At 52.5% G+C, this 26740-nt stretch overlaps 1 protein-coding gene across 2 annotated transcripts in view; it reads left to right on the forward strand.

Annotated features, from left to right (window-relative positions):
• LOC105186904 (Myocardin-related transcription factor) overlaps positions 1 to 26740 on the forward strand; it is a 202892-nt gene that overhangs the window by 174619 nt on the left and 1533 nt on the right. For both annotated transcript variants that reach the window (XM_025307421.1, XM_025307422.1), the window contains 8 exons: positions 16270 to 16335; positions 19947 to 20243; positions 20690 to 21057; positions 21826 to 22140; positions 24356 to 24496; positions 25149 to 25329; positions 25413 to 25712; positions 25938 to 26584. In XM_025307421.1, coding sequence (XP_025163206.1) covers positions 16270 to 16335; positions 19947 to 20243; positions 20690 to 21057; positions 21826 to 22140; positions 24356 to 24496; positions 25149 to 25329; positions 25413 to 25712; positions 25938 to 26584 — 2315 coding nt within the window. The remainder of the gene's footprint in view (positions 1 to 16269; positions 16336 to 19946; positions 20244 to 20689; positions 21058 to 21825; positions 22141 to 24355; positions 24497 to 25148; positions 25330 to 25412; positions 25713 to 25937; positions 26585 to 26740) is intronic.

The following is a 26740-nucleotide window of genomic DNA, read 5'->3' on the forward strand; positions in this document are numbered from 1 at the left end:
GCAATCAGGTTTCCAGCGAGCAGCGGTAGGGGCAGGTACGAGGAGAAAGCGATGGAATCATCGCGGGGATGCGAGAGGGAGAGAGAAAAACGGAGGGAGAGGAGAGAGACGGCGACGACGTGCATCGGAGAGAATAGCTTGATATCGGAGCGTGCGAGAGACGGGAAGAGAGAAAGAGCGAGCGAGTGCGCGAGAGACATAGAGGCGGAGAAACAATTGACATTCTGCACGCACGTCCGATCGAGGGACGAAGGGACGAGGAAGGGTGGCAACGATGACGACGGCGGGTACGGGGGGGAGGTCATGGGAAGGGGGCGCAGGGGAGTGGATGCACGGTGGCATGCACCTGTGCATTGCCGCCATATACGACGCGGGAGTTATGGCGTTTTTCTCCACGGCCGTCGACGATACGTGCGCTCGTACGTATACGATCGTATCTCGAGCGGCGAAACCAACTCCATTTCTGGAAGGCTCCGTCCGTTCCGTCCGCCGCGCTCGCGCTCGCGCTCGCGCTCGCGCGATTTCAGACCGCCCCGAGGGTAAATTAATTGTCCGCGACAAGCGGCCGCGTCGCGCGTAACCGCGCATCGCGAGCGATGCACCCGCGAGGGGGAGAGAAGAGGCCACGCTGAACTCCTCACCGACACGACTCGAGGACGGAAGACGAGAGCGCGCTCTCGTGTTTATTAGACACGCTAGACGAGCCCGACGCTCGCTCGACGCTCGCTCGACGCCGTTTTTCCGCCAGCAACGCCTCGCTTTCCGCGGAAACGGGGTCCTCCGTCTTCTCTCCCCTTGTTCCTTCTCGTCGTCGTTCTCCTCCTCCTGCTTCCCCTCCTTCTCCTCCTTTTCCTCCTCTTCTTCCTCCATGCTGTGAGGAGCTACCAGTTTTTCGTGGGAAATGGCACCGTTCGAAGACGAACGGACTGTTCGATCGCTCGTTACCACGTTCGAACGTGATTCTCCGATCTCGAATAAGAGCGGGAGATTCTCTCGGGGGACTTGTTACGAGTCCCCCCTTGCTCGGGGGAATGAGACGATACGAAGCACGCGGTGGGGTGGGCGTAATTTCAGAGAGAGAGAGAGAGAGAGAGAGAGAGAGAGAGAGAGAGAGAGAGAGCGCTTGAACAGCGGTCTCTCGTCTAAATGAGTCACGAACTACCTTGCTGTGTCCGCGTTTACGACAACGATTTATAAATAACACATGAACTGTTGATTATAAATCGATGAATATTAATATCGAAATATTTCACAGTTCCGACGATCTCTCCTTTCTCTCATTACGAAGCGAAAGAAAATCTGGAACTAACACAGGTGTTGCTCCTTTCGGATCAACGCATTTATTATGCTGTCATTTATTAGGGCCACACCGACGCCGGCGCGATCTGCCGCGACACTCGAATTTCGTCACATAGTTCTCGGTGGCCGGCGAAAATAAATAGAGAACGAGAACGTGAGCGAAAAGCGCGACGTCCCTGGCGAGAAAAATACCGGAACGATATTTTCTGGGGCTCTTTTCGCCTCTCCCGCATATTTTTAAACGTTGGGAAAACGTCGGGGAGAGCCCGGCGGCGAGTCGTTTAAAGAGACGACACGGTTGATCAGCCGGAGACGCCACGTGTCTCTCTCTCTCTCTCTCTCTCTCTCTCTCTCTCTCTCTCTCTCTCTCTTGCAATCTCTCTTTCCACTTCCGAACCACCGAAAAGCAGCCAGCCAGCCAGCCGTCCGGCGAGCTGACGGAGCGCCGGAGCGAAGTGCGCGCGTATCTACCTGGCGTGTGCCTCTTCTCCGGCGTAGTTGGAGCGTAGTTGTGGGTGTAACCAGTTTCCCGTGGGCTTAGCTGTCAAGCCCACGTGGGCCGCCCACGCGGGCCAGATATATTACTACGTCGTGAGAGAAAGAAGACGACGACGGCCACGCGAGAGGAGCGAGCGAGCGAGCGAGCGAGCGAATGGCGGGGCCGCGAGGGGTAGACCGAGGAGAAAGAGAGTGGCAAGGGACCCTTCAGGAATGAGAGATGCGGCTTGCGACACAGGAAACGGTTTCACCTGGAGGGGCGAGCAGCGCGCAGCATCCACATCCACGGCCAACGTGAAACTAACGTGTGCGCGGGCACACGTGGGTGGGTGGGTGCGCGCTCTCGCGAGTGAACGAGCGAGCGACCGAGCGAAAGAGGGACAGAGAGAGAGAGAGAGAGAGAGAGAGAGAGAGAGAGAGAGAGACGCACACATCACATCGCAGCGCATCGCATCACATTCGCCTTCGCGACGCAGAATCCTCCGGCGGCGCAGGCCTAGCTAAGTTGGAGATGATTAACGAAGACGCGCGTCAGCGAGCGTTTCCCGGGATCCACCCTTGTTGATCCACTTGGTCGACTCGCACGTTAAAGTCTCCCGCGACGACAACGACGACGGCGACGACGAGGACGACGGAGGGGAGGGGAGGTGAGGAGGGCTTCTCAATCACGATGGCGTCTCGCGCGCCGAGCGAAGTCGCTTTCTCGTCCGTTCGCTCGCGCGCGTTTCATCGATCACTGCACGGCGATGAAGAAATTCGCTCGACTTCGCGTGACAATGAGCCTTCCCGAGCCAGATGCAGTCCGCTCGGAGGAAACGGGATCTCTGCTTCTTACGAAACAGATGCAAGATCCCCTTGGAAAGCAGAAATTCCGTTTCCTTCGTGTGTCGAAGCGTCGTGTCTGCTTCGTTCGTTGATTCGACGAAACTTTCCTCTCCGCGCGATCCGCTCCGAAGGACGTCGAAGTCGAATCGTAGAAACAAGAATCCTCCAGCCGGCGCGAGGAGCAGTGAGATAAATAAGCTCGTGTGTTTTCTATTTCCTTCCTTCGAGCGGGATATTCTCCTCCGCGGAAACACGCGGTCCTTCTTTCTCTATATCTCTATCTCTTCTATCTCTACCTCTAATATTCGCGACATCGCACATTTGGCGACGTGACACCGTTTGTATTTACGGTCCGCCCTGCCTTTTAAAGGATAATTACGATTGCGGGCGATTGACTGTCCCGATCAGTCGGCAGCTCTCGCGCGCGCGCGGTCGCCTCTGTAATAATACTTGCGAAATCCGCGCGGCAGAGACAAAAACGTTACGCGTATACGCGTCGAGCGAGCGACGTGTCGCCGATATGATACAGAAGCGCTCGCACGGGAAGCACGGCGATTCGTTCCTCAGGATTGCTAATTAATATGCCTCCGGGCGTACTTTCGCTGCAAGAAACGTCGTCGAGCGGTGGGCAGGTGTTTACAGATGTAAAAACGTCGGCTCGGCGGCGCGCGAGATCCGCGCAACGTCGCGTATTTGAAACAATGCCAATACGCTGAGCGACCGGCGAGCGGTTAGCCGGGAGCTTACACGTGTAGTAATTATCGTGATACGAGTATCGCAGGTAGCCGGGCGATTTCTCTCGGCCGATTATATTCGGCTGCTCAGCCCGGCTCAATTTATCAGCCGTATCTAAATCGACTCGTAACCGAGAACGTGCGGTGGGCCCGAAGTGAAGCCGCGTGTCACCCCCGCGCTCCCGTGCTGCCTTCGTCACGTGCGTTGGAAAAGAGATTGACAAGCTTCATCGTAAATTACGAGCAAATGGAAAGTCTGTAATCGGCTGTAATCGCGACGTCTCCGATTACAGAGTGAAATCGCGGCGTCTCCGATGGCACGCTTTTACGGTCCTTCCCGAGAGAATACGTCCTGGCCGCGTCGTACATTTAACGTTAAATGCACGACGAGAATCTTGCGCGACGGCGACGGCGACGGCGAATTTTACAAGCTCGGAAACGTTGCACGGTGTAACGCGCCGGACGTCCATTCGGCACCTCGTGCGTCGTCGTCGTCTTCCGAGAAGATCCAGCCGGAAAAAGAAGCACGATATCGACGAAAAAGAACGGCAGAATCGAGACAGCAAGGCGGGAGCGATGAGAAATAAGGGCGCGTGCGCAGCCGCGGGGGATTCTGATTTATACGACGAGCGCATACCTGAAGAGAATGAAGACGCGTAAGGTGAAATCAAATCGCGCCTCATGAGCCGTCGCGAAACCTGCCGAACAGAATTAGCATCAGTCAAGGAGAAACGCGACAGAAAAGTCCGTCCGAGATGGAATACGAAATTTAATAATTCCTCGTCGCGAACGTTGCAACTTTCGCCGGTCGGCGTATGCGATTCTTCGCGGATCCTCTCCCAGAGGGGGGAACTGAGCGGTGGACAATCTGAGGAGAATACCAAAGATCGAGAAAGTGCGCGGACGATTGTCGAGAAGATCGTGGCGAACGAGGAAAGAGGCAGGACACGCGCTCGCGAAAGTGCGAGAAAGAGAAAGAGAGGAAAAAGCGAAAGCGCGAAAGAGGAAAAAGCGAGGCGGACGCGCGCCGATTGATATAACGCCCCGATTTGCGTAATATACGCTCCGTCGTAAAGCTCGCGGTGATTTATCCTGGCGGGATAAATAGATTTCGGTGTTGTTAACCCCGTTTTTAGGGACGACGACGACAACGACAACGACACGACAACGACGACGACGACGACGACGACGACGACGACTACGACGGGACCGAACGCGCGTGCCACACGCGTGCGTGCGTGCGTGCGTGCGTGCGTGTGGTGCAACGTGTGTCGCGCGTGGGAGGCGAGGAGCGCGGGAAGAAACGCGATTAAAAATACTGGTTCCTCCTCGGGGAAGGAAAAGGAGGGGAGTAGGAGCGCGAAGAGCGAGCGAGCGGGGCGCGGCGAAGAAATAGAGGAAATCGTGATATTTAAGAATTTCGGGCAGAATTTACGAGCGCCAGACGGTCGACTTGGTGTCTCTCGGAGCGGACGACGTGGTAAATGGTGCAGAGATACGTCGGGATTTGTCGGGATCGCGCGCGATCTTCTTCTAGCGGCGGAAGCCAGCAGCCTTTGCCTTTGCCTATCGCGCGCTGCTCTGCGTTTTCGCGCGCGAAAATGCGCCGCGGTCGACGTCGCGATTAACCTCGATTCATTCCTAATGAGAAGCGAGCAAAGTGAGACGGGTCTTTGATAAATACCTTAAGGTGGAAATATTTATTTTTTTTCTTTTTTTATTCGTCTTCAATGTTCGCCGAGGTTATGAGATCTCGAGTAATTTGTATAGGAAACTCGTGCCGATCGTGCTGACCGCTTCGGCAGTCTAAGCTAAATCTCCGCGAGCAGTCCGCGGGACTTCGACGAGAGATCTCGCAGGTAAGACACTGACTGCGGCCGTTCTTCATCGTGACACCTGCGTGGAGTCGCGTGTGAACGCGACGCGGCGATGCATCATCCGCGAGATGCGCGTGGATAATCTCTGACATTTGGATCAAACGTCTTACATAATGATGCCGCTGCTCGCGGATGGACACGGCTAATTTCCTTCATCAGACGTTCAATAAGACCGACGACGCGACGTCGTTTCGTCGCGCTTCCCCGATCGCTCGCAGGTCCCGCGATTTTTCCGAAAGGAAGCTGCGTCGCACGATACATTTGCTTCCCGTAATAACGGCTCGCTGCGATGAATTTCAATGCGACCGCCGATAAAACGTATCGTTTATCCTAATGGCGCGCGTTAGTCGAGCGTGTTAAGTGCGCAGAAAAATCATGACGCCGCACGATGCGGCGGATACAACGTATGGCGGCTTGGGGGCCCGATAGGCAGACAGACAGCGAGAACGAGAGAGAAAGAGAGGAGGGAGAAAAAATGTGAATCCACGCGATCTATCGCTCCGAGGGGAACATTACGAAAGACAAGTGCGTACGTCGATTAGAAGGCGTAGCCGGTAGGCGGAGCGCGCTGAAGCCGTGTTAAGCTTACATAGCGCTAATATACAAGCTCAGCACGGCGCGAGCTCTATAAGTCACTTGTAACTATGTATGCGCGCGTACACGCGCGCGCGTTTGTATGCGTATCGCGCGATCGGCGCGCATTAAACGCCGTTCCTCCCGGCTACCGCCGCGGCAAAGAGAGAGAGAGAGAGAGAGAGAGAGAGAGACGGCCCATGGCCGCAACCTGAGCAGCCGGCACGACGTAGGCGCTGCGAGACTCGGCGATGAAAAAGAGAAGCGCACCCCCCGTGGCACGCTCGTTATCCTATTAGCGAATTGATCAGCGAGATGATTAATGTGAGTAATTCGCGCGAGCGCTCATATCGACGGAAAGACATCCGCGCGCGGATCATTCGCGGTTTCTTCGCGAACGGCGAAGGCTTTGGGGTCTCCCGCACTCTCGTACGCTGCTCTCGGCTCTCGGCTTGTACCTCCCGCGGTTCGATAGTGTCGATCGATCGAGTCTCAGGCAGTCGCGTCGTCGAGAGGTGCACGAGCAAGCGCGTTGGCGCACCGTGTGCGCCGTCGTGGAGTTTCCCTCCGTCGAAACGACGCCGTCGTGAGATTCTTCCCGGTAAGTTCGCTCGTGGTCTGACAATTTCTTTGTCGGAGCGAGGCATTGAAGAGGAGGAAGATCGGTTGACACACACACACACGTCACCTACGCGCCTGCGTATTACACGCCGCATTGCGTTCTTCTTCGTTCACTCGCGGAGTTCCCGCCCTCCTTGCGGATTTCGGGAGATTTCATCCCCCGTCATCACTTCTCGGCATCTCTCGTGCACGTGTATGCCTCCTTTGAAGGGTCACAGTGTGCGGGAGGGTCGAGTGTGCGAAGGTGCACAGGTGAGTGCATCCGTCGATTAATGCGGCCTTTTGTAAGTAGGTGTACGCGCGCCGCGACGTCTACGTCCACGTCCACGCGGCACGGCGCATGCGAATGGAAAATAACGCGCGTGAGTGTCAATTAAATATAAATATGGCGCGATGAGAGCGGAATACGAAGCGACGACGGACGTCATGGGCGCCGTGGGGCGCGTTCGTTTCGCGCCGACGACGATATTCACGCTCGCTTGCTGCGCCTTCCCTCCGTGTCCTTCCTCGTTCTCTTTGACGTAAGTGCACAGCCGCGCGCTCTCCGCCCAGCTGTGCGCGCAGCTCTCTCGTCGGGGAACAATGGCGGGAAACGCGCCGCTGAAAAATTCAACCGGTCGCCGATATAAATTCGCCGGCGAATTCCAATTAGTATTCTCGCGACGATAAAACCGGCCGCGACGTCGCGTCGCGAAGCGGCGCGGCGCGAAATTTCAGCGGAGTCGCAGTTGCTGAAACGGTGTACGATGGGAGCTTTCGATAATACTGCTATCGAATCGGGATGATTTACTGCAGTTGCGACGCCGTTGAGCGACTTTATGGCTGCGACAGCTTCTCCTCATGCGCGTGTAAATTTTAACTTTTACTTTAACAGAGGGCGATGTCAGTTTTCATCGACGCGGTTGGGAGCTTATGATATTTCTTTTAATTAAACACGATGACACGGCGACTTTTTTTCTAACGGATTCGCGATGGATGGTGCGGGTCGGGTTTCGGCACGTTGCAATTAGAGGATCGCTCGATGGTAGCGTCTCCAGAAGCGATACCCCGATTATCTCGTCGAGGCGCGCGTGACCCGTGCTCTAACGTCTCTAACGGACACATTTTCGGCACGGTGATATAACGGAGTAGAGAGTAAAATAGTTCGCGCTGAAGAACCGCAATATCTCAGTCGGAGTCCCGCAGCTGCGTTGATAAACTGGACCGCTATTTGGGGAATGGAACGTTCTCTCTGCGGTGGTCGATGTTTACGCCGCTCTCGTCTCCCGAAAATCACGTAGGCGGAGGAGTGGACAGGAACGAGGGGGGAGGGACTCTCTTTCGGAGACTCTATTTAAAATGAAAAGGGAAGAACGTCACGTTCCGTGATGTCTGAGGAAAAGACGCGAGAGAAAGAGAGAGGGAGAGAGAAAAAAGGTGAGACAAACCGACGGATAGACAGACGGAGAATGAGAGAAGTCGCGGACGATAAAACGTGAGACTCCGAGCTTCGCTCGGAGAGAAGAGAAGATCGAAGACTATGAGCCGCGCTAGACAAGAAAGATAAGTGATTGCACGACGCAGAGAGCGAGAGAGCGAGAGAGAGAGAGAGAGAGAGAGGGGGGGGGGAAGAGAGAGACTGAGCGAGAGAGAAGAGCAGGGCGACGGGAGCGGCGGCGACATGACTTCTCTCGCGATCTCCGGGCTCGCGCAGGCTTTATTTATACCCAAAGCTGCCGTATTATTGGATCACCCCCGCCGACGTAAACGTGTCTTATGCGGCTTACGTAGCCCTCCGCCTTTCTATTTCGTGAATGCCCGACTTCTAGGCGTGTCTACTCGGTGTCCCGCAAACGCGCGACTCCTTCGCTCCGCCGTATGATCTTCTCGTTCCCGCGGACGATTGTGTTATCCTGGGCGTGCAGCGAACGCTCTTTCTGAGACTCAAGCTGAAGCGAGAAAAGTAGAACTGGAAATTAGATGCACTTAACGACCGCCATATTTCCAGAATAAGAGCCCTGCTGGATCACGATCGCGTCGATGGTATATTCGCGTACCGCAGCGTTTACCGCAGCTTCAAGGTGCCCCGATGAGCCTCGGCAGAGACTTCGTGGTGTTGATGAGCTCTTCATGGTCCTTAATATCGATCGAGCGATTCCTCTCCGCTGGAATTATTATCGTCAGCTATTGCATCCCGAGCAGCGCGCAATTTCTCGCGCGGTGATGGAGCTCCCCGCCGAACACGTCGCGATTTACCGTAACCACGCGGTGAGAGTCTTCACGGGAGAGCTCGTAAAGTTCTCAATGAGCAAAAGCTGCGCGAAAGCACACTGATAATTCTCGCTCACGACTTGTCATTCTGCTGACCCGGGATGCGATTATGCGCCGAAGGGGACTTCCGGTCGTGTTTCGCGCGTTCTCCTCTTCTAACTCGCCGGGTCGCTCGACAGGGATCGAGGGGGTCGATGACGATGCCAGTGGAACGCGACGGCAATTTGTAGAGTCGACTGAGAGGGTGAGACCGAAAATTGGGGTCGAAACGGTAGCTCCGGTCCGCGGCGAGGCTGCTTTACGAGGACGGCTGATATTTATGGGATCGCCGGGAGGATCTCCGATCTCTTCCGGAAATATTTAACGCTTTAACGCCGCGCTTAGGATTCCAGCCGCGTTGATTTATTCGCCGCAGTGCCGACATCGTAAAGCGGCCGTCGCGCGAGGCACGCGCTCGCGGGATGATCGTAAAATCAACGACAACTTCGGACGACGCGCGCGCTTCGGCATTCTCGCGCCCTCGGAGCGAAGTAATAACGCAGCGCGCATCGATCGCGCACCGTGTCTGTGAAGTTGGCACGACGTTTTGCGAATTAATAAAAAATAAACATTGCACTTTTCATTGTTCTATTGTTCTTCAAAAAATGAAAAAATGTTCCGCATACATAATACCAAAAAGCCGAAAATTAATATGTGTCGTGTTAACTTCGCATTCCAGCACGACACTCCTCCCTCTGAAGTATAAGAAGACGATAAGTATTATCTGACAACTGACGATTGTTCTGACTTATTCTGTGCAAGCAATAGCGTAAATATAACATTTCAGAACAAAATGCCAAAAATCGACCAAAAAATTGCAAATTAAGAAATGTCGTGTCAACTTCGCGTTCCAGCACGACACTCCTCCCTCTGAAGTACAAGGAGACAGACGATAAATATTCCGACATCTGACGATTGTTCTAGCTAGTTCTGTGCAAATTTAATGTAGATATAGCATTTTAGGACAAAATTGACTAAAAATTGACTCAAAAACAACTAGTACCAATGCGAAGTAAGTATATTTTTCAATTGCGGCTTTTTTGGTCAGTTTTTGGCATTTTGTTCTGAAATGTTATATTTAGACTAAACTTGCTTAGAACAAGCTAGAACAATCGTCAGTTGTCATAATATTTATTGTCTTCTTGTATTGTAATACTTCAGAAATTAGCATGACACATCTTAATTTTCGGTTTTTTGGTATTATACATTTATACGGAACATTTTTGCATAATGAGGAAAGAACAATAAAATAACGAGAAGTGCTACTGAAACAATGTTTATTTTTTTATTAATTCGCAAAACGTCGTGCTAACTTTACAAGACACTCGCGCACCTCAGTTTCCCGGGCTTGCGACGAGCCTTGGTGGCTCGAGAAATATGTCAACGTTAATCATTAACCCTTCACGGACGAGTGCTTTCTCGACTCTGATTCCCGACAGGTTGAGCATATTTTCTATGTAAAACAAGGTTATGCATTAAATATATAAATATCAGAATGAAGGAATAAAAGATATATATTGTTTCATGAAAATTTTATTGTAGTAATTAAAGTATATGAAAAAAAGTGATTTCAGAAGTACGGAAGTAGCGGAATTATCTAAATTTTAGAGGATTTTATTCTTATATATGGCCTCAAGAGGATGTACTCTAAAATTAAGAGGAAAATATTATAAACACATTATTCTTAAATTTCAAAGAATATATGTTGTATGTATAATGCAAATCTTATTGATTTTAATATAAATTTCCTTTTATACACAGATTATTTAATATTTTTTAAGAGGATTATTATCTTACTATATTCTTACTGTACTTTATTTTTACTGATTATATAGGTTCTTTTATAGGCAAAGGAGAGAAAATTATTATGAAACTGTCCGGAAAAGAATCTAATTAAATTTTTTTTACTTTCTGTTGAAAAAGTAGGAAAAAACATAAATTTATAATTTTAAGTACTCTAAATAGCATTTAATGTAGTATGCGATGCGATACGATTGGATATATGTATGTACTTATGCTGAAATATAGGCTGAAGTATGTCTTTAAGTCGATTTTCTCCAAAAATTCTTGAACTTGGTTCATGACGAAACAACCGGAAAAAACAACACAAACTGAATAACGACGATTTCCCTTCTTTCTTCCTTTGCTCTAGACACTGTCCATGAAATAAATGTGGCGACGATCGTCGTATGTACAGATAGAGTGTTTCCATGTGAGTAGATGAAAGAGGAAAAACGCCGACAAGCGTTCCTCTCGAAGAGGAAAATTGAAGAGGAAAATTAATTGATTTAAGAGGAAATCCTCTTGAAATAAGAGGAAAACAGAATAATATCTAATAAATCTTAGATGAACGGTTCGTTTTGATCGAAAGAGGAATCCTTTTCTTACAAAAGGCTTCGCCTAGAATATGGGAGACTATGGGAAAAATCACTTTACATAAAGAAAACTTCGTTTGGGTGTATTAGATATTAGAATATAGTGCACCGACAACACGGTGCGAACAAAAGACGGTTTTAGATAAAATTTCGTATTCTCACTTGTTTGTGCCGCCGTAGCAACAATTCGTCCGCAAAGAGTTAATTCCTCGATCAGTCGCGCGGCAAGCGGTTTAGAAGAGTACGAAAGTGGAGGTAACTAAGATGCAAATTCGTTAAGGCTGAAGGTAGGACCAAGAGAAACGCTCGATGCTTCAGATCGAGCGCCACGCGCTGGGGGGTGTATAATTGTTTGAAGAAGCGACCCGCGCCGATTGTATCTTGAGAGCAGCGTGCCAACAAAACGCCAACACCACGCCCGCCGCCGCCGCCGACGCCCTCTGTGCGCGCGCGCGCGCGTCTCTCTCGCGCAATTACAAAATATTATCCAATTATTCTTACGGGGACGGTTTATTATCCGCTCGTTAAATTAACGAGAGTTCATAAACGCGATGCACACACGTCGCGCGGCGAGAGGGGCCGAGAGAAACGGCCGGAGCGAGAATCAAAGTGGCAAAGGCTGTACGCGCGGGCATAATCGCCTCTCAGGAATGCACCGCGCGAATCTGCATTCTATGGATGGCGCGAATACTTGCTCGCGGCGCGTGGTTCCCATATCTCCCGGCATCCGGAAACTTTGCAATTAACATTGCCTCGCTAACGCTAACGCGTGGGAGCACGGTAATGAATTTAGCCTGAAGTACGCCTCGCGATATCCGCGTGCGTGTGTGCGTGAGTGCGCGAGCGCGTAAGTAGGTCCGCGAATTGAAAGTCAGCTTTAAATCGGCGCGGACGACGCGCGCGGGCGAAGTAGCGGCTTAATATTGATACAATATCCGACGTCGTGAGTTTTATTGCAATCGTAAAGGGTGTCTGCCGCGAAATTTACTGTGTTGACTGTGTAAACATTTAGGCATGCCGGTATATGATAGATCGCGCGGGGCTAGCAACCTCGGCGATATTTCGACGCGTTCATCGTACTACGTGTATTTTTGCGCGGGCGAGAGCGCGCGGAAGCACGCGTTGAAACGCGTTTGTCTTCGGTCGGCGGGTACATCGTAATCTCGAAAATAAAGAGGCGTAAAGAGTCCAGTCGGCGTCGCGAGAGACCGCGCGAGATCCATCCAGAGACGCACCATCGTATCGGCAGACTCGTGTCGACAGACTTCTTCCTCTCATGTGTTTCTTCAAATTCTTTCCTAAATCAAATGTTTCCTCGGGGGGAAATTTGGTAAATTGAATTTTTCAATTGGTAATTTCAATTGAAAAGAATCTTGAAAATGCGGTTTGCCTGTCGCTCTATCTTGCGAGTGGAATCCCACTCGAGGAGATTCAGAGCGCGTTTTACGAAATACGCGGAAATACTCTCTCAACAGAGGAAAGAGTATCGAACGCACCGTCGCAGCCGCAGATTTAGTCCTCGGATATTTTTCACAGCGTCCACAGTTTCTCGAATGTCTCGCATCACAGCGACTTGCTCCGGACTTGTTCGTCGGATTGAATCGACGGTGCAGCTAATCGTTATCGATTAGCGCGTGTCGAAGCTGAATTTCGCGCGCGCGTAACTGGACTGCGCGAGCCTGCGGGCTTAAGAAATTAGCCGAGGCACGGCTTCCCGGGGCGAAACATCGGCGGAAGCTCCCAGAAATGCGAGACACGGTGGGAATTCCCGTAAGCGCGATCGGCCACGAGCCACGGAGTCGTAATCAGCCGTACCGGCGGCTTTACACGGGACAACTATGCACGTGCGCGCACTCGGGGGAGGAAGAGAGCGAGAGCGAGCGGCGACCGGTCGGCCGACCGGCCAGCCGCATCTCTCGATGCGACGTTTGCTCCGGCGTATCTCCCGGTAGCTAGCGCCGCTAGCTCCCCGGTCGTTAGCATCCATCTTATCCTCCCCCCTCGTGCTTCCTAATGCGCTCCGTTCCACTCTGAATTCGCCTCGCTTCGGGCTCCGCTCCGTTTCGCTCGGCGGGTAGCGCGCTGCGGTCTACCCGAAACTTCATCATCGACCGTCGTTTGAGTGCAAAGTTGGAAATCCAGAGCGGAGCCAACCGCGACGCGAGGGCGCGGCGATTTTTCCGGTTAAGTAGTCCCGTAGCCGCGATTTTCATACGTTTCGTGCAGGAAACGAGCGAGGAATTCCGATCTCGTCGAAAAATGCCACTTCCGGCGAATTTGCAGAATTTGTTCGGAACGTAGCTGCTCTCTTAGCTCCCTTAGGCGGAATCTGTTCTTCCCATCGCGCCGGTTGGACGGTCTCGCGGTCGCTACGAGCGACTTAACGTAACTTGACCGAACGAAATCGCTAATTAGCGCGAATTATGTGGCGATTACGAGAGCCGAGCGATAATCGGAGCACGGCGATTTGGAGTCACGCACGAGCCGCGAGTTATTATCAGCGCGGATACAAGGTGCAAGGCAAACGTTACACCGCGTCGTCGTAGAGATGCGTTTTAATCGCGATTATGTCCGTCTTATCTTCTAACGAGCATTCCCGATCGGTATCCCCGTTATCGATCTTGGGAAATCGTGCCCGGAGGTACATTAGTACAGCGCGCGCGCGACCTATAGTATCTTCCCTAGTAGAATGTATGCGCACGAAGAAAAGAAGACTGCTTGAATTAATGCGACGATGCACGAACCAAATGCGTCTTCACCGAAAGGACCGGACTTGACCGGGCGTATGAACCGAATTTGATCGCGAGAACCAGAAATTCCCCCACTTCCTTCGCAACCGAAAGACGTCGAACTAAAATCTCTGTGGACTAAAATGATGGGCGAATTAATAAGCAAAATTGATCAATCTTGAATGAATAATATCTAATCGTCGTAAGACATTATTTTATGTTTCGCCAAAATTCTGCGACTTTGAGAAATTTCACTGTTTTCACCCTGACAAAGTCCGAGAGCGAGCGGCGAGGGAGGAAACGAGAACGAGACGGAGCGAGGCGCTCGACATAAATTAGTGGAAAATAAAAGGAATTGCTGCAACGAGCGTCGAGACGGATGCTTCATTGCGCGAGACACGCGTAGGACCAAACTCCGCATTAATTTCGTCTCGCTCGGTATAGAACGCGTGTTTACATAAGGAACACGAGGTGTAGACCCGCGACCCGGGTCGTCCTCCCGGATGAGCCTCATTCGCGGCGTCATGGACGATGATTCTGTGTCAAAGTTGCCCGAGCACGCGCCTTCGATCCCGAGCCGCGATCGCAGATCCGAGACGATGTGATTTGATTAAGAACGCCCGACGAATAAGCCGCATCGCTCGTGGCGGAAGTGATACGCGACAATGCGATCGATCCGGCGACTTCGTCATCGGCGATAATTGACCCTACATTATACTACGCGAGATGGCGCATGCGCTTTTATTCAAATTTTGACAGGAATAAATAATTTTTCCTTTCTTCTTTCGAAAAGAAATCTCTGAAGAAGAATCGAAGTTACAATAAAACACATATCAATCCTTAAAAATAACGGAAACCGCTCAAGAACAAAATTCTCACAAAGGGAAATCGGATCTCTCTCTCTCTCTCTCTCTGTCTCACTGAAGGAGTCGCGCAAGCGCTGAAATGAGTTTCATTTTAGTTTCCCGAAAAGCGACAGATCGATTTTTTTTCTTTCATCAGCGCGGAAAGAAAGGGGCGAAAGCTGCAAGCTCAAAGAGGAAACTCGAGAAGTAATTCAAATTACGTTCCTCCATTCCGATGATGAAGCCTGATGATACACCGAGGGTTAACAACCGCGCGGCGGTGTTGCTATACACGGTGCTTCGGAAGTCCCGCGGCGCGATGTTAGCGTAACAATTTGGCGAAACGATCGGAGATCGCGGGCCGCGCCCGGCGGGAAGGGGAGTCGGGCGGACCGGTGATTTAGCATTTGTTGACGAGGATTCGGGGGAGCTGAGCCCGGTTACGAGAGCGAGTCCAGCGGCACTAAAGCGGCGAGTCCCGCCGCGGATGAACCATTATGCGTCGAAGGCAGTGCGCCAGGCGTTTCGTCGGGGCATTGGCTGCTTTGAATTCAGATTGTTCTTCCTCTTTCGCGGGCAATTTATGCAATCTGGCCCGCGTCGTATGCGTATTTATAACCGCCCGCCCTTTGTGTGTTAATTTGTATGCCCGGGTAGCCCGAGTCCCGCGCGCACGGGGAGGCCTCCGCTCGTTCCGCCGACCTTTGCTCCTCGACGCGTCCTCGTCGCCCGGTGCGCGGTCCTCGCCATTTCCGATTCGCAGGGAGACGAAGTACGCTGATGAGTGAGAATACACACAGAGTCTGGGAGGTAGCGGTCTCGTAGTTATACTTTGTGATCAAAAGAAATCTATCGAGATCGAGATTAGCAGTGCCATCGCTGATGCGAAGGAAGACATTTCGAAATATTCACACATATATACGCGGTGTGTTCGCAGTATCATATCAGACACTGTCATGTGTCTTAATTATTCCTATTAAAAAAAAGAAAAAAAAATGTGTTGACGAACTCTTGTCTAGATAACGAGAGCGTCCTGAGACGCTCGTTTGGAATTGTCTCCCCGTCGCGCTCCACTTGGACCCACAGTCCCGTTATAAAAATTCACAAGCGAGGCGACCGCCGGCGTGGTCGCCTCTAAAATACAACTACCGGCCTCTAAAAGGAGCAGAAAGGGGCGCGCGCGGCGGTATGCGGCGAGGGAAATAACAGCAACAGGAAAGAAGCCCGCGCGCTTCGGGCGAAACGATCGACTTTGATCTCCGTGATTTTTATAGAAACATCGCGCGCTCTCCTCGCCGCGGCCTGAGATTTCGCGGCTGTCGCGACTCTTCTGCGGAAATCCCGCAGAAATTGGAGCGATGCCGTCGAGAGACGGGAGGTTTTCACGAGCGGCGATGTCGGCGGCAGCGGCGCCCTCCGCCTCCTCGCGACTCCCTCTCGTTCAGCTCGAGGGGAGTGCAACGCACTCGCTCGAATAAAAGTTCCACGAAGCAGCCGTTCTTTCTCTCCCTCTCCCCTCCTCTCCTCTCGAATTGGCCCCTAATTTCTTCCCTGTAACTAAGGAGGCGCACTTTATGACCGGCGGCACCCTTTTTCTGTTGCAGCGCTGAAGGTGAAGCTCATGCTGAGGCGACCCATCAATCAGCTGGTTGCGCAAGGCATCATGCCACGTAAGTGTTGATCCGCTTGTTTATTATGCGCCGTTTATACGCGCGTCTTTCTCTCTTGCTCTGCTTCTTGGCGAAAAATTGCGCTCGCTGCGATTTCGGAGAGCCGACCCTCCTCCCTTCGCCGTGCGGACGTTGCGATCGCGCAACGGCCGTGAATCGAACGTGATCGCCTTCCACGCTGGCCTTCGCGGCCTCGAAGACGCATTTCATCGCGAGCGTGCGTGGGACCGATCGACATGGCCACGCACGCACGAGTTAATTGTCGCTTGACGTTTTCGAGAAACGCGAGATCGGTGTCTAGGACACTTCGAAAGCGCGCTCCATTGCTTCGCGACGAATCGAGTTAATCGCTTTTAACAACAGCCGAGCGTTTTTGCGCGCTTCCGGAGCGAGACGAAGCGACTCGCCTTCGAGACGATCAATTGACCGTTTAATGATTCAATCAGCTGCCACGGAGAGAGCGCGTGAGTCGATTGTTGTTATCGAAATTGAGTTAAGAATTGAATCGGAATTGTTACCTACAAAGTCATTGTCGCGTAATTATTTGACTTATTAGGCAATTTCTTCTTTCATCACGATTAATTAGCAATTATATCTTTGGGACAAATTGCGCCCACATTGAGTGATTATTTCGCTTCTTGAGCAAAATCGAGTTCATTAGTTTCTCTCTGTCGTCGCGGTGAGTCCAAAGGGTGAGGGGGGGGGGAGGATGCGTCGCGAGAACGTCCGGACGGTATTTCGCGTGCGCGCGCGCGCGGAAAGGGAAAACTCTGTCCTTTGCGATAAATTATTCCCGCCCTATCTCGCGACCCGTGCTTCTCGGCCAAGCACGAGCGAGATCGAAAGCTTCTTCTTCCTCATTGACGTCATCGCACGACGACGAAGTAAACTCACGCGGCACACACACACACACACACGTGGAGTAAATGAAGCAACAAAAGTCCCGGAGCACATTCGCGGCGTATGGCGCGCGTCGTCGTATTCTCGCCGCGCAGCCCCGAAGCGGTCGGCGATGCAGCAGCCACGTAAAGAGCAGCCAGTCTAGTTGCCCGGTAGATTTACGACGGGTACCAAATGTTTACCAGAACGAGAACACGGGCATCCAGTAATTATTTGGGTCACACCCTAAAATATTGCTCTTGTTAACCGGCCGGCGGCGCGCCGCGCCGGCGCGTTTATAGCACAACCCGGTATATATCGCCGGCTGATGAAAATACGCGGGTTTGATAGCCCTCGTTCGGCCTGCATTACGCGAAGCCGCGTGTTACATTTCCATACCAGCGGCGATTCATTCATCTGCAACTTCTGAGGCGTCGAGCTCTCGCCGCGCGCCGCCTCGTCGTGTGCGCCCGCGCGCGCCCCGGAATAATAGCCGCTTTCGCAGAAGCCGGCCGGTTATGTTATGTTATAAATCCATTACACGCGCAAATTGACGCCGTTCTGCGAAGCGTTTTTCGGAACCGGGAAAGTGCCATTCACCGGCGACGGCATTATCGCATCTCGCTCGTGGTGCATTCTCGACGTTGCTTCGAAATTGTGTCGCTCTTAATCTCTCTCTCTCTCTCTCTCTCTCATACGAAAAAATTACGAAATCTCTCGCCGTACATGAGATTCTTGCGATTAATATATTTTATACACCGATACGACAGATTGCTGCAGAAAAAGACTGCGATACGCGCGTTATTACTTTGAATTATATCGCACGATCGTTGCACGATCTGCTGGAGACTCGACGATGCGTTCGAGAATGAAGATGCACAGGCAGATCGCTCGTGGAACGTTATGGATAAGCAATTGAATGGAATTACACAATAACGCGCCGAGTGTACGGAATAGCCGCGAAATTTGTAGTTTCGCCTTCGGCGGCCGCGCGGCGAGGTGCGTGCCAGGTCGTACCGTACATCACGTAGCGCTTGTGCATCGGCCGTACATACAAGGCGGATACAACAACGGGGCAAAATGCAAATAGACCGGCGGCGTTTTTCCCCGAGGAAGGTGTCGATCGTCGTGCTCTGGGAAGTCGCGCTGGGGCCTCTTATTTTATTTCGCGAATCTTGAGCTTACTCCAACCGCGGAAGAGACGACGTTTATTGCGGCAAATTAACGACGTCCCTCAGACAGTTCGTCTGAGATTAGAATAGGCGTCGCAAGGACGTCGTCGGACGTCTCGCTGGTGCACGTCGTCGCGCCGCTGTCATCTCGAAAGGCAACGGACTGACGGTGATTTCGCAACGAGGAAACGAAAACGACGCATCCCGTCCCGATAGCGGAGCCACGCCCGGGCGGCTGGAAATATCGCGAAAAAATAGACAATTTCGGCGAGACGGCAAATCACGTCTCGCGGAGAAGAGGAGGATCGTTTAAGCGAGCGCGACAATCAACGAGCCAGACGGCTTTTCGGTCGGAGGAAACAGAATTTCGGATTTTTACGACGCCAATTCGTTCGTTCAATCGCTCTTTTTCCTCCGCTCAGCAGATATCGTTCGCAGACTCTTCGCGTCTCTTCGTTGCCCTCGACTTCGTTCTTCGGCAGCCCGAGCAGTCGAGAGAAATCGGAAAGAAGCAGCCCCCTTCTCTCTGCCCCCCTCCCCGGTTCTTCACTTTTCGACGTGGCCCCTCGTACCTTCGCGAACGCGTCGTAAATCCTCCGTAACGAGCCGAAGAGTAATATCCGAGGAAACGTCGCGTCTCTCTCGCGGTCGCAACGACGCGCAAGGGAATTATACCGGCGATTAATCTCGAAGCAGGCTTCGCCGAAAAAGAGGAAAATGAAGTGGAAGAGAGTCGAAAAGAATGAAAAAGAAACGCCGTGTGCTCGCGCGCTCCTCGCAAAGGGAGAGAGAACGAGAGAGGGAGGGGAGAGCCGTTGGGCGCGCTCGTCTCTCTCGTCCACGACGAGACGGCGGATGGAAACTTACGGCACGCGGTTAAAATACCAGGGCGCCTCGTGTATTTTCACATTTCCGTTGACACATCGGGGCCGTAGGTGGTGGGTACATGCCTTTTATTCGGCGTAATGACGCGACTCGCGTCTGCACCGCGCGCGGACGTAGCATCCGCGTCCGGAAATAGTGGTTAGGGATCGGCGCTTCGGAGATCATTTATCCGGCGACTTAATGGTGCTGGGGAATGTGTACGGACGCGCGCGCGCGCGCGCGCAAGAGAGAGAGGGAGAGAGACACAGACAGACAGGGAGGACGTGTCACGTTGACACGAAAACGGCGCCGTGCGGACGCTTTTGAGGGTCATCATCCCGGAAATTGATGCTCGCAGTATGCGCGCCGCGTCGGTCGCTGAGACTCGGCCGATCGGCCCCCGATTTTTCCGCGCGAGAGAGAAATGCCGCTCGATTAACGGGAATTAACGCGCCGGGGATTATCGATTACGAATAACTGGCGATGATTTCGCGCGTCGGTCCTCGCGGCGCGGCGGCGGCTTCGCAATCACATTTTTACCGTCGGAGGCGCGCCCGGTGTAATATATCTCAGCGGGTCCCCGCGCTTGTGTGAGATTAATCGCGCCGGAAAGAGCGGGGCTATCGTGATATGACACGAAAGAGAGAAAGAGAAAGAGAGACAGAGAGTCAAGAATGTTTTGCTTCGCACACGCAGCGCTGAAGACGCCGCCGGCGTTCCACGAGCAACGGAAGCAGCTGGAGCGAGCGAAAACGGGCGATCTGCTGAAGGCGAAGATCCAGCAACGACCCGGCAGGGACGAGCTGGTTAGGCAACACATCCTCGAGGATGTGGGGCATGTGGATCCGAGCCTGGCCGAACGGCAACGGATGCTGAAGAAGGCCAGGCTGGCCGATCAACTCAACGATCAGCTCAGCCATCGACCCGGCCCGCTCGAGCTCATTCAGAAGAACATCCTTCATACTGAAGAACCCATCGAGAGGGCGGTCAAAGGTAATCGTCGATAATCTCTTTCTCCTCCCCTCCTGTTCTTTGATAAACCCTCTCATCCGTAGGGCAGATATTTATTTATTGCGCCCCTGATCAAGGGGGTGAAATTATTCCATCTCAACTCGATGTACATCTGAACGAAAAATATAACCGTTACTTGTGTGTGAATATGATGAAAAATATATATTTGATTCTTGGATATTTTCTCCTGGCACACAAATTAAAACGTAATTATGAGACATACTCTAACTATGTATAACTCTCATTGTCTCTTAACTCTTTGTGACTGGAAGCTTAAGAACTAATTAAAAATTAATTATTATTCTTAATTACGAAAAATTTGTCATCGATCCTACTAATTTAGATTTTACAATCCCGGAATCTCTCTCACCGCGATGAAAATGATGATATCTGATGATGTCACTTCTACGATGAAATTCTTCCTCCAGAGGGTCACATTCCCTTCAAGGCCACTTGCGAGGGGCAAGTGACGAAGCCCCAGCACCCGGACCACTATATCACCTTCGAGGATGACTCCCAAAGCTCAGAGGGTGCGCCTTCACCTCAGCTGGAGTCGCGATCGGATGTTCTCGAAACCGCGGCGGCGTCCGCGGGCATCGTTACGGTTTCCCTCAGCATACCGACGACCGGCGGCGCCGTCGTGGTCTCGTCGACGTCTCCGGTCTTCCAGCAGACATCCACGGAGTCGACGATACAGACCTTCGCCGAGCTTTGCAACACGGTCGTGGGCACGCAGCAGCAGCAGGGCCAGCAGCAGCAAGCCCAGCAGAGTCAGCAGCAGCTCACTTCCACGCAGGTAAATCTGCCGACGAAATTTAGTATTCTTGTTCAGGCGAAGATGTAAAAGTTTTTCAATTAACGCACTAATATCCAAAAAAACATCGTCGAGATGGAAGTAAATTCTGTAAATTCTTTGAAGAAATTTTCATCGATAAATTTTGGATTTTCGTGCCTCTTACTGCTGAAGCTCTTCCTGCTTACCTTACGAACGCTCGAAAATCGACTTTTCGGACAACGTAAATTCTTAATTGAGAGAGAGAGAGAGAGATTATATAATTCTTAAATGAGAGATCAATGACACTCGAAAAACAGTGCAGATTTTCTGGAAGATTTTCGCAAAAGTGAGTCTTGGAGTTTCGCGTGTTGCCGGATAAATGATCGTTTCGAGGAACTTCCCACGAATCTCTTTTTGCCATCACTGGAGAATCTATTTGCGGTAAATACTCACGAGAAATAGTATCGCGTCATCGAGGCGATTGAGGGACGTTGTGCCGGGTCTTTGGGTAAATGAGAAAATTACACCGGTTTTTCCAAGTAGATCTCCGAATTATCCGTGGCAACGACGGGACCATCGGTCGAGCGCAACGAAGATTAATCGCGACTCGCGACGCGATTCCAGACTTTTATCGAGGAGGTCTCCGCGAGACCGACGCAATTGCATCGGCGACGTGGCGATCGATACCCCGTGGCGAGCCCGAGCGAGAATGTCGACGCGGAGGAGCGAGGGAACAAAAAGCGAACAGGCGAAAAAATGAAGCGATCTCTTCTCTGTTTCCTCTAATAGGCGAGCCAGACGAATGGTCCGTCGACGACTCTCCTGCCATTGGCGCCGGCGCCGAGCCCGATGTCCCTCGGCTCGACGACGTCCAGCCTGAGCCCGCTGTCCAACATTTCGATAGCTTCGCCCCCGGCGCCGCCACCGGCGGCGATCACCCCGCGACCCCAGCCGAGCCCGATAGCCGCCGCGGCCGCCGCCGCCGCCGCCGCCGCAGCCACCACGTGCCAAAGGAGCGACGCCCCCGGGAAGGACAAGAACAGAAAGAAGTCGAAGACCAAGAGCCAGCCCAAGACCCGCACGATCAAGTTCCACGAGTACAAAGTAAGATCGCTTTCAATTTATTGTGTCAACATTTCAGCAACGCGCTGCGACCGCGGCAGAACAGGCGTGTCATTCTGTGTGACTTGCACGCGCTCGAGCGAAAGCGAGAGCGAGAGAGAGCGAGAGAGAGCGAGAGAGAGAGAGAGAGAAAGAAATAGACGCGCGCGCGCGCTCTTCGTCGTTTCCCCTTCTCCGTCCCCCTTTCTCTCTATTTCTTTCTTTCTCTCTCGCCTCTCTCGTATATCCGTCGAGTCGCAGAATGATGCTGTTCATTCTCGTCCGCAGGGAGGAGAATCGACTTTATCGCGCCGGGCGGCTAAGCTTTCAATTATCGAGTGTTCTTGAGCATCATCGAGATAGACCGGCATCACTGTTCGTGTCCTTGAGCGCGACCGATGTCTCACGTGGCGATAATGCGCTATTTCCATCGTCGCTCGCGAAAATTGGCGTTTCCTCGGCATACGATCAGCCGAGCAGCGAAATCTCCCTTAAATCAGCCGCCAACTCGCAGCGAAGTGGCGAGATGCGCAGTCGTGGCGCGGCTAAGATGCCTCTTCGAAACGGCGCGAAATGCTCGTCGCCAGGAACGAGCGACGTTTTAGCATGACATGAAGACAATTTATTTTGAGAGAAAAAACATCTAAGAGATAAGAAGTATCTATTCGTGAGTATTGATGACATAACTTATTTATTAAACATTTGTTTGTCGAAATTGAATAAACAGCTGTTTCATACACGAAAGGCTACGCTTTCGACCGAATGTACTCTGATGAATATCTCTTATTTGTCGCATACTTTTTCTCTCTCGGCATAGCGACGATTTGACATACTTGGCTCACTCGTGTTAATTCGCGCTATCCTGAGTATCCTCGGGACATTAATCCGGCCAATAAATCGTTGCCTCGCGATGAAGACATTTCACATCGGTAATAGGCAGCTCTTACGGCAACGACGGCGAAGCGGCCTCTCGGTCTCTCAGCAACTTTTCGAAGCAAGCTCGAAGCCGACTACTCCGATTCGACTGATAGTACCGACTTATTTTTTGCGAGCGAGCGATCCCTCTCGAAGTCACCAATCGCCGAGAGGCCAAGGACGGTCCAAGGGACGGACAGGGAGATGGCAGGGGGAGGGGGAGCAGGGGAGTACGGTGCGCGAGGTGCAAAGTATTTTTCGACGCGAGACACGAGCGCAATGTATACAGAGGCGCGCGATAATTATCGTATACCCGGGTACCGCCGGGTCGCACTACAAACTAGTTCCTGCATCGGAGCGCCGGCTCCGTGTGGGCTAACGGAGGGCCGCATTTCGGCCGTGGCCACGGGAGAGGAGCAAAAAGGTTCAGAAGAGCGGCAGCGAGGCGCAGGAGAAGGAGGTAGCCGAGAAGGAAGAGGGGGTAGGAGGAGGAGGAGGCAGAAGAAGGCGAGGTAAAAACGAGTACGCTGCACGAACCGTGAATCTCGGCTCCCGTTGACCACGACGGTGGCGGCGACGGCGGCGGCGGCGGCGGCGGCAGCGGGGTCCTCCGAGCCTCGGAGGGAGATCGTATCGGGTGATTAACTCTCGCGATCTCCCGAGAGGGGCCCGGGGCCCCACCTCGTTAGCTCTGAGTAATTCGAGCGCTAATTGCACCTAAGAGCGAGGAAGCCAAGGAGCGGCGGCTGCGAAGAGAGCAAGCCGCGGGGTCTCCCTCGGGCCCCGATAGACGCCAAGCCGAGTCGAGTGAAGCGGAGCGAAGTCGAATCTCGCCGAGGAGCCCGGGACCGGGTCGGTCTCGCGGAGCAGCGTCCGAGCACGGCCCGAAATACTCGGGGATATGGTGGCGTGGCCCGGTGTGAAAGCGAGCCGGGAATGGGCGTGCAAATGAGGGCGCAGAAAACATCTTGATGTATCATTTATCACTCGCGCGGCTCGCGAAACCGGAGCTACGTCACCTACCTGCCTGCCTGCCTGCCTGCCTGCCTGCCTGCCTACGTGCGTGCGTATATATGTACTTGCGAGATTTCGCCCCTTCGCGGACGAACAGTGATGTCCGGAGACGCATTCGCGAATCGTCCGTTCGCGGCCGATCGCACGCGGTTACGTAAAGACGCGGCGCGCGCGCGGCTTTTAGCGCCGTTGTTGAGCGCGCGGCTGCGTAGGAACCATCAATCGCGCGCGTTTGTGCGTTTCTCGCGCGCACGGCACCCACCGGCTTACGTAACGATTCTTTCGCCAGGGACCGCCGAACGCGCAGAAGACGCCGGTGTCGTCCAGCACTTCCGGCCTCGGCACCGCGCCGCCCGGCGAGACCAGTTACGAGCTGCTGCTGCAGCAGCAGCAGCTCTTCCTGCAATGGCAACTCGAATGGCAGCACAAGGTAGTATACTTGTACTAGTACAGCGCTTGTGGATAGACACTAGATATAGCACCAGCTTGTCGATGGTGCATGCGCGCTTTACGACGGGATGTCGGGTTTCTGCAGCGGATCTTGTAGCTCTGTCGTTTCTTTTCTTTTCTCTTTTTCTTCTCTTACGGTCTCTTACTTTTGCAGTAGAAAGACTATACTGGTTTTACTTTTCATTTTTTTTCTGTATTATTAGATTTTATTAATATTTTTATCGTTTCAAAACATCTGAATTATATCACGTTGACTGCCGCGCTGTTTTATATAAGATTCTTCCAAAGCTCGACTAAAACCTGGATAACCAAACTTAAAAGTTACGGTAAATGCAGATTTTCTAATACACATGTCCGTCAGTTAATTTCCTTAGCGGTCCCGGTCGCGCATTGAATTCGTTAGATTTCGTTAGATTCGTTAGAATTAGATTAGGTTATAGTGGCCGATGACCCTCCATGGCAGCCTCAACGTGTTAATTAGATTAATCAGTATAGCGTTAGTTGTTCAAATTTCCTCGTAATGTCCCGTTACGTCCGATTTTGCCTTATCACGTGTTTGTTTCGCGACGAAATACCCCACCATGAAAAACACAAAACTGAAGGAACCTTTCTCGCCCTTTTCACCTCCTCAGTATCCGCAAATCATCTTGCCGGCGGCGCAAAAACCACTGTCGCTCAGCAGCAGCGGTGCGAGTGACGCCGGTAGCGTGAGCGGGAGCAGCGCGAACGCCAGCCCGGCACCCTCGAATTCCTCGAACAATCCGTCGGAGCAGCCCCCGCTGAGGCCCCTGGGCAAGCTAGAGGACATGAAAGGTACGCTAGGATGTCGCGCGCTTGATGTACGTCGCGAAATGATGAGGAGAGCAACGGTGAAGTAATACCGTGGTGGTTCGCAGTGAGCGACCTGAAGGTGGAGCTGAAGCGACGGAACCTGCCGGTGTCGGGCTCGAAGCCACAGCTGATCGAACGACTGAAGCCTTTCACGGAGTCGTCCAGCGGCAACGCGAATTCCAATTCCAACGGGCCGCATGTCACGCACATGGGTCACATCCTGATGGACACACCCGGCTTGGTGACGACGGACGAGTCCAGTTTGCAGGCGAAGAGTCCTAGCTCTACCGTGAAAGACGAGCCGAACAGCCCGCGCACGGCTTCGCCACATAGCAGCGAACACGACGACCCGTCGAGTCCGCCAGGTAAAACTCATCATCTCGGTAACCATCTCGTCTTGTTGAACGCGGTCTTGTAACCCGGCGCGAGCTGATGCGCGAGAAACGATGAGACTTTCGAGCGAGATCATTGCTTCTTCTTCTTCTTCTTCTTCTTCGAGAGAGAGAGAGAAAGAGAGAGAAGAGAGAGAGAGAGAGAGAGAGAGAGAGACCACATATGTGGGTGTTTTTACGACATAGTTCGTGTTTCAGGAGATGATATCATCAAGGAACAGAGGAAACGGATAGAGGAGTTGCAGCGCGAATTGTACAAGTCGCAGCAGCAACTGCAGCAGATTCGACAAACGCAGCCGGCGACGGTACGCGCTGAGAAGCTGGTGCTTCAGCAACACATACAGAACAAGATGCAGCAACAACAGCTGGCACTGCACTTGCAGCAGCTCCAGCATCTTCAGCAACAGCAGCAACAACAGCAGCAGCAGCAACAGCAGCAGCAGCAGCAGCAGCAGCAGCAACAGCAGAGCCAGCAACAGTCGCAGCAGCAACAGCAGCAACAACAACATGCTGCGTTCCAGCAACTCAACGCGAAGGCGAGTCTCGCTGCTTTTCTGCAGGCGCAGCCAAACAACACGACCGCTATCCTCGACTCCGCGACTCTCACCGCGATCAACAACAAGAAAAACCAGTCGAAAAATAGCACCACTGTGCAGATACCTACGGCCATCGTCTTGAACCTGGCGAAACCGACCAAGCTGAATGGCTCGTTGCTCGGTGCTCTTGTGGCGCAGGCGCAAGCTCAACAGCAACAGCAACAGCAACAACAAAATACCACCACCACCACCACTGAGGACACCAAACCGCCGCCACCACAATACGACGAAGCCGCTAAATTGCTAAAGGTAGGTGTGATCGGAGTTTCTTTAATACCTAAGAGTATGTTGTGAATTTTGCAACTCACATATAACGGCTTATATTTCACTCTCTACATTCCTTGAAGGGAAATTCCACTCGAAAAAGCAGAGTGACAGCCGAGTCACTCGAGTGTACGAGTGACC

Source organism: Harpegnathos saltator, unplaced genomic scaffold (assembly GCF_003227715.2).
Source record: "Harpegnathos saltator strain DR-91 unplaced genomic scaffold, Hsal_v8.6 scaffold86, whole genome shotgun sequence".
Lineage (NCBI taxonomy): Eukaryota > Metazoa > Arthropoda > Insecta > Hymenoptera > Formicidae > Harpegnathos > Harpegnathos saltator.